Below are 16,861 nucleotides of genomic sequence, written 5' to 3' on the forward strand. Positions count from 1 at the left end.
AATTATACTATTTACAGTCGCGGCAGAGAGTTGGGGGGGCGCAAAATGTTTACTTCTTCCTAGGGGGGGCGTGACAGAAAATAATTGAGAAGCACTGTCATAAACCCTTTCGACGAGTGTACAGCAGGCTAGAGGTCTTCTCGGGTCCAAAGAAATGTACCCAACCTGAAATGACCCCAATCACTTTATGCCCAAACCCGATGTTATTACCTTAGAACGAGTTGTTTTTATCTACACAGAGGGTCCCCTTACATGGAAGTCGGCATTTTGTGCGGCCAATGTTTCTACAACAGCCCTTAATGGACAAATTTTCTTTACTAAGTTGTCTCCGACAATGACATGTTTGTACTGCGGCGGCTACCGTAGCTTCTCCATGCATTTTGTTGAACGATGGACTAAGCCATTGGTTGCAATTTACAACCTCACCACTAGATGCGGCTAAAGTTTACACACTGCACCTTTAATGTGTACATTTATAAAGTAATGCGTTACTTTACTCTTACTTCAGAAAAGTAATATTATTACATAATGGACGTTACTTGTAATGCGTTAGCCTCAACACTGCAAGTTACATGTAATTATTTTTTAATCTTCTGTAGGGACACAATCAAAAAGACTTGAAAGTTTGTCTCACAACAGCAGGTGCAAATTGTAGATTTCACCAAGACACTTGTCTTTATTTGAATGAAAACATCAAGCTCTTGAGACAAAATAGTCCTTGCAGATGATTATATATACAAAAAAAAAAAAAAAACATTCAAGAAATATACAGCATCATCCACATATCTTTTAATCGGCAAAATGTAAAAAGAAAAACGAAACAAAATAAAAAACACCATGCTTGTCCTTTGAACATTAAGTTAGAATCCAATCTTTCAAAAAACTTCGCACCGCGTAAAAAAAAGATGCAAATATATACAAAACACTTCATTGCAGCCAGCGTTTCAGACTCAATATCATACCTTCAACAAATAAAAACCAACTTAAAACAATAATTTAAACTAATAATAAAAAAACATTTCAGTCCAATAATTATACAAAATATATTTATATATTTATATAGAATTAAGGACTAGGCAATGCAGTTGCCCAATAACCAGTCATTCATTCAGTCACAAAGCTCTTCAGACACATTAATAAACTCCATATATTTCTGAAACTGTAAACAAGTCTGTTACAATAAAATCGATTAAAACATTTGGGATAAAGAGACAAACCGACAAATAAATTAGAAGTAATTCATCTGAGACAAAATGTTTTTTTTTTCTTCTTTTATAATTACAACACTGACTGAAATGTAGTTATGAATCTAAAACAGACATTTTCTTCTACTGTATCTACTGAAAAAAAAACACCACAGTTATTTTTTCACTCGCTCCTTCCTCTTTCTCACAAGTTACAGGTGCTTTTAATAATATGCCGTTTCACCACGTGACGAAATAAAACGCAAAGCGCCTCATTTGGCTCTGAGTTCTGCTGTATGAAAGCGATATCTGATATATGGCTATCGGCCGAGGCGTCACTAGCTCTCGACCGGTCTATCCAAATACACCCCATATTGGGCAGTTGCGCTTAACTTAAAAAACTTTACGTTTACGTATGTTCGCAACCAAGCTAAGTTCATTTCCCCCACAGTACGTTTGGCTTAACTCACAGTATCTGATGTAAACCTGAAGATGTGGGTGCTAAATCAAAATCAAAGCACTGATATTTATTTTTCAGTCTTTTTAAGTAGATTTATGATTGCGTTTAATTTTGAGAGTGGTTTGTCCAGACGACACCTGCGCTGCTGACTGCGCAGCTCTGGCAAACTATTCCTGACGGATGCGTATCGTGTTGCAAGAATGCCGATGATGAGCCAGATTCATGAGATGACCCCATTCCCCCACCCAAAAAAAGCAAATGTTCAAAAGGATACTGCTTAATTATCATCCTAAAACTTTTTCATGTGCAAATGAGTCCCACATTTAGTTGAGAACAACCTGTCCTCATATTTCAACCATTTCAGCCTTGAGATAAACAAAAATGGGGCTTTTGATGATGCCACATCTAGATCGAATTAAAAATCTATAAAAATCTATAAAATAACTTAATTATTAACTTCGGCAATGTATGTTACCTGCTAAAATTTTTGTTGGTGAAAAAATAAAGAAAATAATGTTTAACATCAAAAAATAATGTTCATACTATTTATGTTGTTCAAAGCGTAATGATCATTAAATATCTACATTCAAACTCAAAGTATAACTAATAAGGCCCCAATGGATTTCACTACCGTTTTATCCCATATTATGAATGCTTTGGTGGATGTTTATTTGCCTGAACCGACCTTGCTAAAGTCTAAAATGAATATACTTTCAAGATTATATAGAAAACAAATAGATCTCCCTGTAGCCGTGGCTTTGATCTTCTGAAGTTTGTTTGTGTTTAAAAGGGGAACGTGTATAAATGTGTCATGCTGTACATTCTGTTTGTGACTTTACCCAAAAACACAATCGATACGCAGTTAAACAGGGCAGAACTCAGAACCACAAACAGCAAGGAATAGAAAACAGAGAATTTTTTATATATTTTTTTCAAATTACGTATCGCGATTCAAGCTCCCACCTAGATATAGAGTACCTGGAGTAAAACCGACGGTTTGCAGTTCACCTCCGTGACAGCAGAGGGCAGCACTGCTGTCGCAAAGATCAACAAACCCATTTCAGAGATAAGAGGAAATGACTTAAGGCCTTGTTGTTTGTGTATACAGACAGATTGGATACAATCTCCATATTCAATGAAGCAGAAACCCCATCAGTGAGGTTTATGCGGACGACTTTGTACGAGATTTGTGAAATCCTACAGCTACTCTACAATGTCAAAAATTGCATCGGCCTGTTAAAACGGCAACAAAACAATCAGCGAGTTGAGCAGTCGCCCTTTCGTTGTGCTTGGCATTGTGAATACGTTTCGACAGAACAACGGAACGATGGCGAAAATTAGGCGTAACTGCACGTATCCGCTAACGAACGCTGGGAATTTCGAGTCAGGACGGTGAATTTGAACTTAAAACTCATGGCTTGCAGGATTATTTGAGAGTTATTGCTCTAGATGGATTTACTACATTAAAGATGCCTGACCGAAGGACAGCACTCGGTCCTCAGTGACTCAATCTTGGACCACAGAAATCGGAGTAAACACTCCAAAACTCACAGTAACACAGCGGTGTACAAAAAAGCAAGTAGCGCGGGAGGGTACAAGGAGGGAAAAGGCCCCCAATTTAGGATAAATGCCTTTCCCGGGGATACACGTCGGCAAGGGTTCGAGTGTCATTTCCGGATGCGACAGAAATGATCAAAAGATGCTGATCCATACCTCTTCTCCAGAAGAGGTCCATTTGGCCCCCAGAATCACAAGAAAGAACGAATAAAAGACAGAAAAAGGCGCTTTTATACGTCTATGGCATTTTCGAGATGAGGACGTGAAGGTTCCTCTCATTCTGCCCAGCCTCAACACTACCCATAATGCAGTTCTCTCCAACATTTGGTCATTTTTTGCCATAATTGCACCCGCACGCGAATGTTCCAGAAATCTTGTCAATATGAGGAATTAATGTCTGCGGCTATTTTTCCATGGCACCATCTCGGCACTCCGGGAGCTTCCAACAGCACGTGCACCTTTCTCATTGGAATGTGTCTGATCCACAGTAGTCCGATCTGTGTTTGATAAAAGTTTGTCAGGCAGTTGCTTCGACGCGAGCGATGTGTGAAGAGAGGTCAGCGCAGGACAGAGGTTTCTCCAAGCTGTGCCGAGGCATTAGGGAGCGGGGCGTTTGGGCGTACGGGTTCTGGTCCGGAAAAACATTGGGCTTCGTATGCTGTGCTGTGGTTTCTTTTGATTGTCCAGTGTTTTAGCCTCGCCTCATGCTAGCACGAGCTGCGGATCTTCTACCATGAATCAGTCCGTCCGATGTCAACCCTCCCCAACCCCCAAACGCTCAACCTCCCCTCCCGTCCCATCATTCACTATCCTCAACTGCTGCCAGACATCAGGTTAATGGCTTGTTCCAGTTTGTGTCGTAGCTTGTGTTTGCGGCAATAGCCGTCTCTGTCCAGTGCTGTCAAAATCTGTACGGGAGAAAGAGAGAGGCCATTAACTGAGGGCCGAACCCGTGTAATAATTCAATATTCTACATCTTTCTGAGTCGGAGACGCTCGGTAGAGCTCGTAATGACAATGATAAACGACCTCATCAGATATCGCGCCACACATTCATCAAGATCAAACCGCTAATACAGAAACAACATTTGCAATTCAATTCAAATCTCATGTGCATCTTTAAACCAGTGATGGTCTGATATACGCCACCAGTCACGAGTACAGACACGCTTTGATGAAGCAAATGCGGTGTCGGTTCTGTTTTGGACTTTTGTTCACACACACTTCTGTTTAAATGAGAGTGACACACCTTCCGTACTCGCCTGAACATGCCCTTGAGATATATCAACATCGCTACTTGAAAAACCCGAGCTTGTTGACTTGTTTTTCAAACCCCTCCAGATACTTGATATACGTGTATATGTGTTCAGCTGAGAATAAATAGTCGGAGTCTCACCTCTTCCTTGTACTTGTTGATGTAGAAATAGAGTTCACTGAGCGCGCTCAGTGTGTTGAACTCGTTGCCATGGAGACGAGACTGCTCTACCAGATAGGCGTCCATGTCCTGATCGCTAATACTTGGCATCTTGCTGATGTCTCGGTAATATCTTGAACACAGAGTCATATAAAAATCCTGGTTATACTATAATACATTACAAAGTGTAATGGTGACCCCCTTTAATGCAAAACAATGTAATATTAGTTTATATTTTATGATATACTCACCTCTCCACCCAGCTCTTATAGTTGGGGATGTCTTTAGCATAGAGGAGCTTGTTCGAAGGAGAGTCTTTGCCCAGGCGATGTTCAGACGTTGAACACGAATCCATAAAAGTCTGAGCCACCACAGACAGACAGGCATCCGTGATGCTGTTCTTATGGATGTCGAAAACAAACTGCGGGTTTTTTATCACATTGACCCAAAACCGCAGAGGAAGGCTGTGACAGAGACAAAGAAATGTGATCACATCCAAAATAAACCAAAAAGCTTTTAAGTCATGGTGGTTAGTCTTGAATCGTGCAGATATGCGTTATTGTCTAACGCACCGAGAGCTTCTTGCATTTATCAAACTACAATTGAACTGCCAACCCAGTAGGGCTTCATCGTATGTTACAGGAAATGAGGTCAAAGACAGGAATCGCTCGGGATCTCACCAGTTGCTCTTCCAGGTGTGCCGTACGTCCGGGTCGGTGATCTGACGTTTATCTGCCTGCTCGTCCAGGAAATCAAACATGTATTTGATGGCCAGCGGAAGAGCACTGCCGCGATGGGCCGTACTGAACACCGTCTCAAACAGATCGTCCACAAACTTCTGCAGCGTGCCCTGCAAAACCAAACAATAACGTAACATTTACATATTGCAGGTCTGTTTTAAGATTTTTTTACAGATGGTTTTGAAAAATGAAAAAAGTTGTTGTGGCAATAAAGTTTTTTAAATGATTCAAATTTAGTTTATACTCAAAGCAGATTGAAGCTACGCTAGCGGCCATCATAAAGCAGCCAACATGCAAATATAAGTTGAACTTGTAACAGTAATACCTAATACATTTTTGAGGCCATTTAAATGAAAATATGTCTAGTAGAGAACATATTTAAATGTCTATAATGTATATAACTGTAAAATATATATTTTTAAGCAATAAAGGCTGTGCATTATAACCACAGACTGTGTAAAACATGGACGTAGTGTCCATGACATCACTCGTAGGTTTCTAAAGCCCGTGATACACTGCAGGATTTTGGCACTCCTATAAGATCATTACCTTAGCCGGAGGCTTCGGTGGCTGCGTCACAAATTAGCAAAACGTCACTAGCATGTGCTACGCTAGTGGTAAACAAATACCAGGTCGTAGAGCAAACACACTGTGCGTTGATCATGCAGAATTTCTGACACTGTCAGAAAACTATCCTAGGCTATCTTTGGATGCAAGACCGGGAAAATGGTCGTTTTGAACCTTTCTCACCGCTTGACATAGGACCACCAATGAAGAGCCACGATCAAAGAAATTGCGCCGATTGCTTCACAATGCTAATCTTTCGTCTGGGAGACTGGGACAGTCAAAAATCTTGCAGTATATCCCGTGCTTTAAAGAAGCATTTTTGAAGCCCAAAGTGGGATAACCCAAAATGTGGTGAGAGAAGCGCCAATCCACCCGTCACTCAAGTGGCCACGCCCCTTAATTATGCAGAACTTTAGGGTTTAACATAATTCAAACTTAGGAGATACAAAAATTCACCCCCTCACATTTGTCACAAAGGGCAAAATGAGCTATATAAACCAAACCCACTTTTTGTACCAGGCTGCAAACATATTTTTCTGCTGTAAAGTTGGGCATTTTGGCATGAAGGTCTATCTTTTGAAGCCTTTCTCTAGTGGCCAGTCGATGAATTGCAGTTTAAGTCACTTTAAGAGAGAGATTGCCCCTTTATTTATAACCTTATGCACAGAGACCGTCCCCAGACAATCTGCATTCGGTATCGATTGATGATTGGTTCTTTTATCATGGAAGGCGGGACTATAATAAAAGTGCGACCATATTGAGTGTTGCATTTTTCCCATATCAGTACTCAATCTTGTTATATCCAATATCTTTGAATAAAGTGATTTTACCAAAATGAAAATCTGATAACATTGTTTGTGACTGATTAATATTAAATGTAAATTTAACTAAATTAAAATACGTTCACATACCTTTGTAGCAAGTAAGCGTGTGAGGTAAATCTCAGACACCATCTTGCTCCCGCGGTCGCCCTCGCGCTGGTCTGCGTGCTCGTGGTTTTTCACCAGGTGCCAGAGTTTGGTTCCCGTCTCCTGGTCTGGAGTGATCATGGGGGCTCTGGACCGCAGACTGTCCGGACTACTGGATGTCCTTAAGAGACTCTCTAAAACAAATGATACAATAAAGATGAATCAGTTTCTTAGGAAAGCGCTGTTGTTTAGATATCTCGGTGCATCTGGGAATGCAGTGTTTTTAAAAGTTTTCCGTTTAATAACCATTTTCCAAATTTCATTGAGCTGAATCAAAGGGTTAGGATTTGGCCAAGTCAGCCCGTGTTATTGTACTGTATGCTCTTAACAAAAATCTGGAGGGCAACAGGAATCCTTTTCTCTTCAACGCTGCTGTGAATTCTGATGAAATGAATGGACTTGAAATGAAATAGATTTTTCCACCTGTCTGTCGCCTTTGAAGTTACAGATTTACTTATTAAAGAGCTCTCCAAGCTGCATACTACGTACAAGTGTACTTGTCTACATAAACTAATACACCAAACTGATCCTTCTTTGTATGTACAGTAAAGGGCTTTTCACACCTGAAATTGTTAACCCTGGGTTATTCTAAACCCAGGGTTAACGGAATCCTGGGTTATTTTTTTCATGTTTCACACTGTTCAAACTTAACCAGGGGTTAAGAGATAACCCTGGGTATTCATAATTTGACGTTTCACACTGTGCATTCCTAAACCCTGGGTCAGGAGTCTCCAACCCAGTTTCAACACACCTGTCTGTAATTATCAAGCCTTGATTAGCTACTTCAACTGTGTTTAATTCGAATCATAACATTCTAACCCTGCTTCGTTTCACACTGCATGCGTTTGGCACCACAATGCAGGGTTAACACCACAAATGCGGTGCTAACCCTGCTCCAGAGCAGGGTTTCATAACCCTGGGTAAAAAGCGGTGCTAACACCGCTTTCAAATTACAGGTGTGAAACGCTCCTTAACCCAGGGTTAAAAGCAGGGTTTAGAATGAAGATAACCCAGGGTTAAGCGCAGTGTGAAAACCCCTTAATTGGACATAGCCTCCGCAGTGGAAGTACATCCACGAGGGCCAAAAACTGTTCAAAGGGTTTAAAACCCATCAACGACAGATGACAGCAGATTCAGCATCCCAGTCAGACATTCAACACTCGCTGTGACACAAAATACCGTAAGTCCTCATGATACGCTCGACAAACACGGCAAAAGCCGAGGATCGTGTGGCTTACCGTATCGACTGAGTGAGCGAGTGAACGTGAAGGAGTTGGCGATGTTGTAAGCGGAGACTTGTTTCTGAACCAGAGCCACCAAAGATCCATCTGTCACCTGAAATGGAAAAAACAGAACTATTAATATTATTTGGAAGTCTGTTTTTGATAGACATAAAGCTCATAATAGAAAAGCTGCAATGTTTATTACGATGTTTGTGTATAATATTAGAGCAGCTGCCAGGAAATGTTGCCCAACCTGATAGTGTGCCAGCGTGTTTAATCTCTTCCAGTCGCTCTCGATCTTTGTGGTGACGTCTTCGTCTTGCAAGATGATTCTGGTCAGTCGACCCTGCCGCCATTCTGCATGACAATAAAGATGATCTGGATTAGTTTTGTAATGTTTCTTGTTTTGATTTCATATTCCATTTATGAATTGAATGCTTTTCTTAAACATTGATACCCATGTAGCTCAGTTGGGTAAAGTACTGCATCAGCAGTGCAAAAGGTTGTAGGTAGAGGTCTTTAGGGGTCCACTTAGATCCAAAAACCAGAGTGTGTTCAGGTCTAAAAGTTTCACGTCTGCCTCGGACATGGGTCGGGTATAATAATAGCGGCATTGGGTCTCAGTTAATGTAAGAGGAATGTGTTTTTGCTGAACGGACTTGAGACGACCCAAACTATTTCGCACGTGTGCATCGAGTCCTTTTCCAATCCCCCTCTGTTTGCCAAGAGCGCTTGCGACATGGTGTGGCGGGCGATAGGTAAAATTTTTGTTGAGACAGACCTGTCTATTTATTTTTAATGCTAACCTTGGGGTCAGCATCAGATAACAAAGGAAAATAAATAAAGCAACGGACTAACCTGGATTCAAGGGCAACGGGGTTTCTTTCTGTCTGACACGTCAGTGCCGTTTATAGTCAGGTCCAGTCGGGTTAAAAAAATTGGGTTTGGGTCAGACTTGGGTCTAAATTTCTGGGGTTTGTCTCGGGTTGGGTCTTTCTTAAAAAACATTTTTATGCACGTCGAGTTCGGGTAAAAAGTGATTCGGGTCATTTCGTGTCGGGTACATTTCTTTGGATCTGTGAAGACCTCTAGTTGTAAGTTTGATTTATATACTGATACAATGTATAACTTGTACTGCACTGTAAGTCACTTTGGATAAAAGCGTTTGCCAAATGCGTAAATGTAAATGAAAGTTATTTACCAAGGTCCATGTCATCGGCCTGTGGTCGTTGTGAGTACGGGATGCCTTTGTACACAGCGTCTAGCAGTTTGTCCTTCACCTGAGTGATTGTGTCACAGTTCAACACCTTAACAGGGACCTCCGTACCTGCCTCCCCTTCTGGAGGAATACACATGAGTGTCTGAGAGAGAGAGAAAGAGAGAGACTTTAACACCAAACTGACAGACAAGATGACCATCACCATCAAATCACAACATCTCTATTGAAATCTAATATGCACACATAAACATACAGCTGGCCTTAAAATGGTGTGTAAAGATCGAGATTTTACGCAGTGAGACTGGAAGCTTTATTTCACTCTGATGTGCCGGTGTATTAAAGATTAATCTAGATCGTGTGCCCGGCTTCGGCTTGATTTATCATAACAGTCATCTCAAGTTTAACTGTTCTGTCAATGGTGAAATATTTATCCCCCTCTAAAGTGATGTTCAAAATATGTGAAATGTGCAGGTTTTGATCAAACAGTCACTGATCTATAAAAACAAACTGCGTGAAGCGATTGATCCAGAAAGATTCATGACTCATCTGAAAATAACACAGAAACTTAAAGCTGTGTGTACAGTTTATCAATGTTGTAAGATTTTATCAGATCCTTTCAGAACAATGTGCTTGCATTTGTTTCATTACTAAAGCTTAAGAAAATTGAAGGGGGGGGGGTAATGCTATTTCATGCAATCTGTCTTATTAACACAGTTTAATCCTCATGCTAAACAAATGCAATGTGTTAAAAAACAAGTTGAGTGTGTGACGGAGTATTTCTAGGCCAAACTCACACCTCCTCTTTCCTACAAGTTTCAGAAAGTTTTTTTAAACATGGGTACCCGTTACGTATCATTGACCCCCATATTCCTTTTATGCGCACTTTCCCAGGAAAACCACGCCCACACGTCAATCAGAGTGAGAGCGAGAACGGTCATTAGCATTGTTCCTATGAGTAAAAGTCACAGATATCACTGCACGTGACAGCTTTGTTTTATATCAACAACATCACAAAAGTGTGTTTTCGGATGTAAGGAAAAGCAAGCCTCGTTCAGCTTTCCAAGTAAGCCAGCATTATGAAAACAATAGATATAGTTTGTTTATCCGGGGTAGCAGCGGAGATGTACGTGTGTGTTTGTTTAACACTGGATTACGTTGAAATTGGGCGATCCCAACCTGGTCATGCGTCGCAGGCGGTAAGTAAAACTGCATCAAATGTCTGTGTGTTGTAATGGGTGCGTAAGTGCATATAATGTAAACGAAACGAACATGTAGTAAATCATAAGTTATCCAGAGATAGTGGGATAATGTTTTATGTGTGTTGCTTGCTCGTGACTCGCTCTGGCCGCGGGACGCCTCTGGGATTTCATGTTTTTCCGGAAACAATTGCTAGAGCTGATCTGTCTTTAATATAATCTGATAAAACTAAAGACTCTTCGGTGATATCAAGGATGTAATACTACTTTATACACTCTTAGAACGGATGTGTTAAAAACAACACATTAGCATTGATTCTGGGACAAATCACCAATCTCCGTATTATTATTGAAACAACACATTTTGTGTTACTTTTAACACAAAATAAACACAAAATGACACATATGTGTTTAAGTATGTATGAATTAATTTTGACATTTATGAGGCAAGAGACAACATTACCGTCTACAGCTGCGAGAGTCCGCTATATGCTGCTCCTGTATTTATGTAATTTAATGGATTCAGTGACGCGGAATGACGAGTCTGCGAAATTCACGCTAGTTGGCTTGTTCGGTTAATCTAGCCTATTCAACCTTCCAGGTAAGTTCTGTATGCTATGGTTTATCGTTTAATAACAGATAATATTACTTTAATGTACAGACATCTATTCAGCCTGCTATTCTGTCTGCTATTGTTTAGTTGAATAACTCGCCTTTCCAGATTAAATGTCTGTTCTTCGGCTTGGATTTTGTGAAATCATTTTCTAAACAAACGTGACGTATAGTCCACTGCGACTTATATATGTTATTTCATCTTAACCCCCAGGGGTCCAAAAACACGGGTCTGACGTGTTTTCTCCTTATCATAGCAGAATCAACTTAAAATACTCCATCATTAATAATCAAACACTTACGTGTTTGACATCATTTGAAACTCTGAAAAGTCCTCTTTAATTAGTGTACATTCACAATAACAAGAGATCTTTGTGTTTTTGTCAAAAAAAGAAAATAAACAGGGTGCGCATTCAGCCATTTCTGTCTCCGCCAGCTGTCTCTCAAATCACGTTACAAAAATCAGTTGAAACTGCGAATACTCATCACACAAACATGATACACATATCCAAAGAAAGCCTGAAATGTATACTTTTAAACAAGCTAATTATAATCAAAAACAAATATTTCCTGTTTATATAATCTTATACATTTTTGAATGATGCGGCTTATACTCCGGTGCGGCTTATAGTCCGGAAAATACGGTAGGTATATATGAGATGAGCATGAGGTAAACTTGTGGTAGGTAGTAAAAAAATATCAACCACAGACATTTCCATCAAAACACCATAGAGTAGCTGCTACAGTATATCTTCATAAAGAAAGGTGCATTTACAATTCTGCAATACATAAAAAATGAAATACTGCTGAATTCAGATTATTTACAGTGTCTGTAGCATAAACAAATCCTAGCATATCCCACTATAACAAATACAAATAACAGCTCTGTGTGAACTGTGTCAAAGAGTCGACCGTATGAACCCGATCATTTAATATATCTGTATTCAGCCCATGACAACAGTCCATATAAATTCATGAGACGACCTTTGGTGCGTTAATTGTGTGATTAAAATAATGCAGCTGTTACTGGTGTCGTTCTTCCAGCCGTGAGGAGTTTGCGATTGAAACCCAATTACACAGTAAATGATATCATTTCTTCAGCTATATTTAGGGCGCCCGGCTCTGGATGAAGAACTGGATCAGTTTGAAACTCTAAACTCGGGAGGAAATGAGGGTTTATGAACAATTAACAGCGTAAGAATCAGAGCTCATCGCCTGCTGTACGTGTGAGCAAACGGGTTGGAAGGTGTAAAGGTGACTTCCGCACACACACAGATGTTATCCGGGTGCGCTGAGCTGTTTCGATCATTATGTTTACATGTGCACCAATAATGTAATTGTTTCCAATAATCAGAGTAAGGACTTAATCGCGTTAAGATGTTCATGAAAACTCTTATCGGTGCTGTGCGGTTATGCACACGGTAGGTGAACAGGTGTTTCTTATCATAACTGTAGATCGAGCACTGTAGCACAGCTGGGACGCTGTATCCATCGATCAGCATCCAGGACTGAAATAATAATTCATCATGCTTTGTATCATTTAGTGAAGAATCATAATCAAATCCTATTGAGAGCAAATATTTACACCCCTAATAAACATGCCCACATGCACACAGGTGAGTCTGACCTTTCCAGGTGTCCCCTACGGGCCTTTCATGAGGATCGACAGCCAAGACCGCTGAATAACTGTGCAACATATTGATCTCCTTAAGCTGATCTATTCTGAATACTGTGGAATTGATGGGCTGTCTTATACTGTAGCTTTAACTACCACTGAGGAGCCATAAATTAAAGCTCATTCATCGGTCAGCTCGTCGTATTGTTCCATTCAAAATCAATGCTCGGCCAGTAGAGACAGTAAATATGCCCGGCGCGTCCACTCTGATTTGTACGGTTATTTCTGTTCTCGGTGAAACAGGTGGCTGTGCATTACCCGATCTTTTGTGTAGACGTTTTAAAATGCACATCTAGGAGCAAAGGATAAATCAGCGTCGGTTTCAACGCTGTCTGTTGGATAAACGGAGAGCTTCGGCTTTGTGTGGATTTGTGTCGTGATAAACGATCCGATTTGTTTCTGTCATTATAAAATGTGATGCGTCAGCACATTTGGACGTAATTGGAAACGCACGTGACCCTATTGCACGTATAGTGTAAATGCTAATGAAGGCTTATAAGTACCAAACAGCATGCGTAGACCATCTACTTTGCATTTAAACAAGGGTTCAAAACTGGTTTGGTATAACAAGATTAGATGATTAGATCAACTATGACTTTAACACCCGATGTAAACAGAGACCAAGTGTACTAGTGTGGTTATGTTTCTATTAGGGATGCATACCGATTAATCGTGATTCATCTATTGCAGAATAAAAGTTTTTCTTTACATCATATGTGTGTGAATTGTGTATAATAATTTTGTATATATAAATATGCACACATGCATGTATAATAAAAAAAAAAAAAAAATTATATATATATATATATATATATATATATATATATATATATATATTATAAGTATTTATATCGCGATTAATCTATTGCAGAATAAAGGTTTTTGTTTACATCATATATGTGTGTGAACTGTGTATAAAAATATGTATATATACATATGCACACATGCATGTATAATTTTAAGAAAAAATATATATTTATATATGAAGTATTTATATTTAATATAAATTATACATAAATATACATATGTATATACATGCATGTGTGTGCATTTATCTATACAAAGTTATTATACACAGTTCACACACCAATATGATGTAAACAAAAACGTTAATCGTTATGCATCTCTACTTTCTATAAATGTATATTTAAGCTGAAGTCAAACACTAGGTTTGGTTAAACATGCTCCTTCAACGAGTCCTGGGAGGCGGGAAGAGGTATTATGGGATATGTATGGGGCGTAACCATGGGAACACTGACCAGCTGCTTGTAGTCGATCTGCTGTCGGATGAGCTTGTCTTCGCTGAGGGAATATCTCGCTTCTCCTGTGATGGCATCTATGGGCCCTTTTTCCATTTGTTGTTTTATAGCACAGTAAAGCATGAACAGAGGCTCACCAGCACACTCCTGCAGAGAGAGAGAGAGAGAGAGAGAGAGAGAGAGAGAGAGAGAGAGAGAGAGAGAGAGAGAGAGAGAGAGAGAGAAAGACAGAAACAGAGAGAGAGAGAGAGAGAGAGACTATATAAACTGGCGTTCCCAATAATACAACATATTCTATCTTTTTTTTTCTTTGTTTCCCTTGTGCATAATTCAGAAACTCTTTAGAAATAAGTACTTACTGTAAAGCTGCTTTGTAACAATGCAAAATTATGCAGAGCACTATAAAAATAATGTGACTCTGAACCACAAAACTAGTCATAAGGGGTAATTTTTTTTAAATTGAGGTTTATACATCATCTTTCAATAGAAAGCTGGGTTAATAAGCTTTCTATGAATGCATGGTTTGTTAGGATAGGATAATATTATAGATACAACTATTTGAAAATCTGGAATCTGAGGGTGCAAAAAATCTAAATATTGAGTAACACAATGTACAAAATAAAGTAAATGCAAAGTAAATGCTATCAAAATAAGAAGCATACAGTTACAAACATCTTTTCATGTACTATTTTGCACATGATTTCAAATGACATCATACAAATCAATTTTGTTGTTTTTTCCACATTTAAGATGAAATTTTTTATTACCGCAACACGTTCAACGTGACTTGATTTGGGTTCTTTGACATGGAAATATTTATTATTAAAAAATCTAAAAAATAAAAAGCTTCAGTGCATGTTATACTATAAACATTTACAGTAAAGAAACATGTGCTATTTGGTGATCATTGGTAAATTTAGAAACAATAATAAGGAATAAGTGTCCAAGAAAAATTTTCTCATCCTCCGCAACAATTTTCAATCATTGTTTAAGCCCCCAATGTACTAACATTTTCACAAAAATTGTTGAAAGCCACATAATTGACTGTGACACTCAAGATGGCTACCAGGTAAGCAGTTCTTATTTTTTCTCTCCAGATAAAAGTTGAAATTTTGTTTGTCATAGTACCTAGACAACTTTTTAGTTCTCATTACCGAAACATGAGTTTGTAAATGCATATATTTAATGTAATATCATGTTGCGGTAATGATCATTTTTGATAATGATAATCTAAAAAAATGTAAATAATTCTATAGAAAATATGTTTTTAATCCTCTAAAAATAATGGTTACAATAAGTTTAGAGCTTATATGTGCAAAAAAAGGCTTCAAGGGCTTTTAAAAAAAATTCTGATGCTGGACACCTTCTAAATCTGGATTTCATGAGAATCGCGCAAATGTTAAAATAGCTTCTGGTATGATTGGCTAAATAATGTCTACGGTGTCTTTTTAGGGAAAAACTCTCCATTTCTATGAGGTTTTGTGATTGGGGTCTTATGTCCCGATTTCTGGACCACCTTGTTTTTTAGCTTACAGCAAATGGTCTGGGTGGACTGATTTACAACTTTGCATTATAAATTCTACATTATTTCAAAAGAGCAAGCCAATTCAGTTTTCTATTATACATCTCCTTGAAAGCCTTTTACCTTTAAAGAACACACGGAAAAACTCAAGCCTGCGCGAAATACCACAGAATGGCAATTCAATAATTTACACCAAGCTGTAATTTTCACACACATGGAAAATGCTTAATTGCACCTTGAACAACCGGCGAAACGCATCCATAAAAAGCAGAGGAGAGAATACACGAGCGATGCAAAGAAATAACGCAGAAAGCAATACGGAGACAGAGAGAGGAGCCTTAAGCAAGAGAGAGACGGCCGATCACGGTTCTTTTCAGATGGCATTTGTGAAGTGTGCAGAAGTCTCCAATTACCCATTTAAAAGCGTTTGATGACTAAACAGCGATACAGAGGGGAGGCTATTATTTAGTTCTTAGGCGAGATCTGCTTGACATTATTAATTACAGCATGACATCTTGATTTGTGCTCTTCTAACACGGGAGGAGCGGGTTACCCAGCATCCATTGCACCGCTGCCGAACGGCAAGTAAATCTAAACAACCAGCATCTTACAATCAGCCATAGTCTGGGCATCCTGACCACAAAATGACACACGAGATGTCACGGTCAAAAACATTTAGATTTACATTAATGCATTTGGCAGACGCTTTTATCCAAAGAGATCCCTGGGAATCAAACCCATTGCTTTTGCACTGCATTTAAGCTCTACCATTTAAGCTACAGGGACATGCTAGCTTTATATAAAGTATTTATAAATTAAACACAGTGTTGCACAGTGTAAATGCATATCATGAAGTTATGGCACAAGATAAAGCTTTTATATTTAACCAAGAAATATGTGACCTTGTCTGTGAAATTCAGGTTAAAGTCTTATAATCTAGTGATGAGATATTATGCTTTAAAGTTTGATTTAAGTAATTGATTTTAATCTTTGACATGACATTATTTAGTCAATATTAAAGATTTGAAAATTATATTTTCACAGAATGTTCTTTATGATTTTATGTAGAAAACCGTAAATCACGAAAAAATTAGCTGGGTCTGCACAGACTGGGTCATATTTCTACTAAGAGGTGAATACTTAAACTATAATACAGTACATTAACTCTTTCCCCGCCAGCATTTTTTTAAAGTCGCTAACCAGCGCCAGCATTTTTTAAGATTTTCACAAAAGTTTAATGCCTTCCAGAAAATGTTCTTCTTTAAA

The 16,861-nt window shown here is 38.9% G+C and overlaps 1 protein-coding gene across 1 annotated transcript in view; it reads right to left on the reverse strand.

Annotated features, from left to right (window-relative positions):
- Nucleotides 1-649: 649 nt before the first annotated feature.
- plxna3 (plexin A3) overlaps nt 650-16,861 on the reverse strand; it is a 197,094-nt gene continuing 180,882 nt past the window's right edge. The window contains exons 24-32 of the mRNA XM_073868164.1: nt 14,074-14,220; nt 9,314-9,473; nt 8,366-8,469; nt 8,128-8,224; nt 6,833-7,023; nt 5,295-5,464; nt 4,866-5,078; nt 4,597-4,747; nt 650-4,109 (exon numbers count right to left, since the gene is read on the reverse strand). Of these exons, the coding sequence (XP_073724265.1) occupies nt 4,014-4,109; nt 4,597-4,747; nt 4,866-5,078; nt 5,295-5,464; nt 6,833-7,023; nt 8,128-8,224; nt 8,366-8,469; nt 9,314-9,473; nt 14,074-14,220 (1,329 nt within the window). The 3' untranslated portion in view covers nt 650-4,013. The remainder of the gene's footprint in view (nt 4,110-4,596; nt 4,748-4,865; nt 5,079-5,294; nt 5,465-6,832; nt 7,024-8,127; nt 8,225-8,365; nt 8,470-9,313; nt 9,474-14,073; nt 14,221-16,861) is intronic.

This window comes from Misgurnus anguillicaudatus, chromosome 5 (assembly GCF_027580225.2).
Source record: "Misgurnus anguillicaudatus chromosome 5, ASM2758022v2, whole genome shotgun sequence".
Lineage (NCBI taxonomy): Eukaryota > Metazoa > Chordata > Actinopteri > Cypriniformes > Cobitidae > Misgurnus > Misgurnus anguillicaudatus.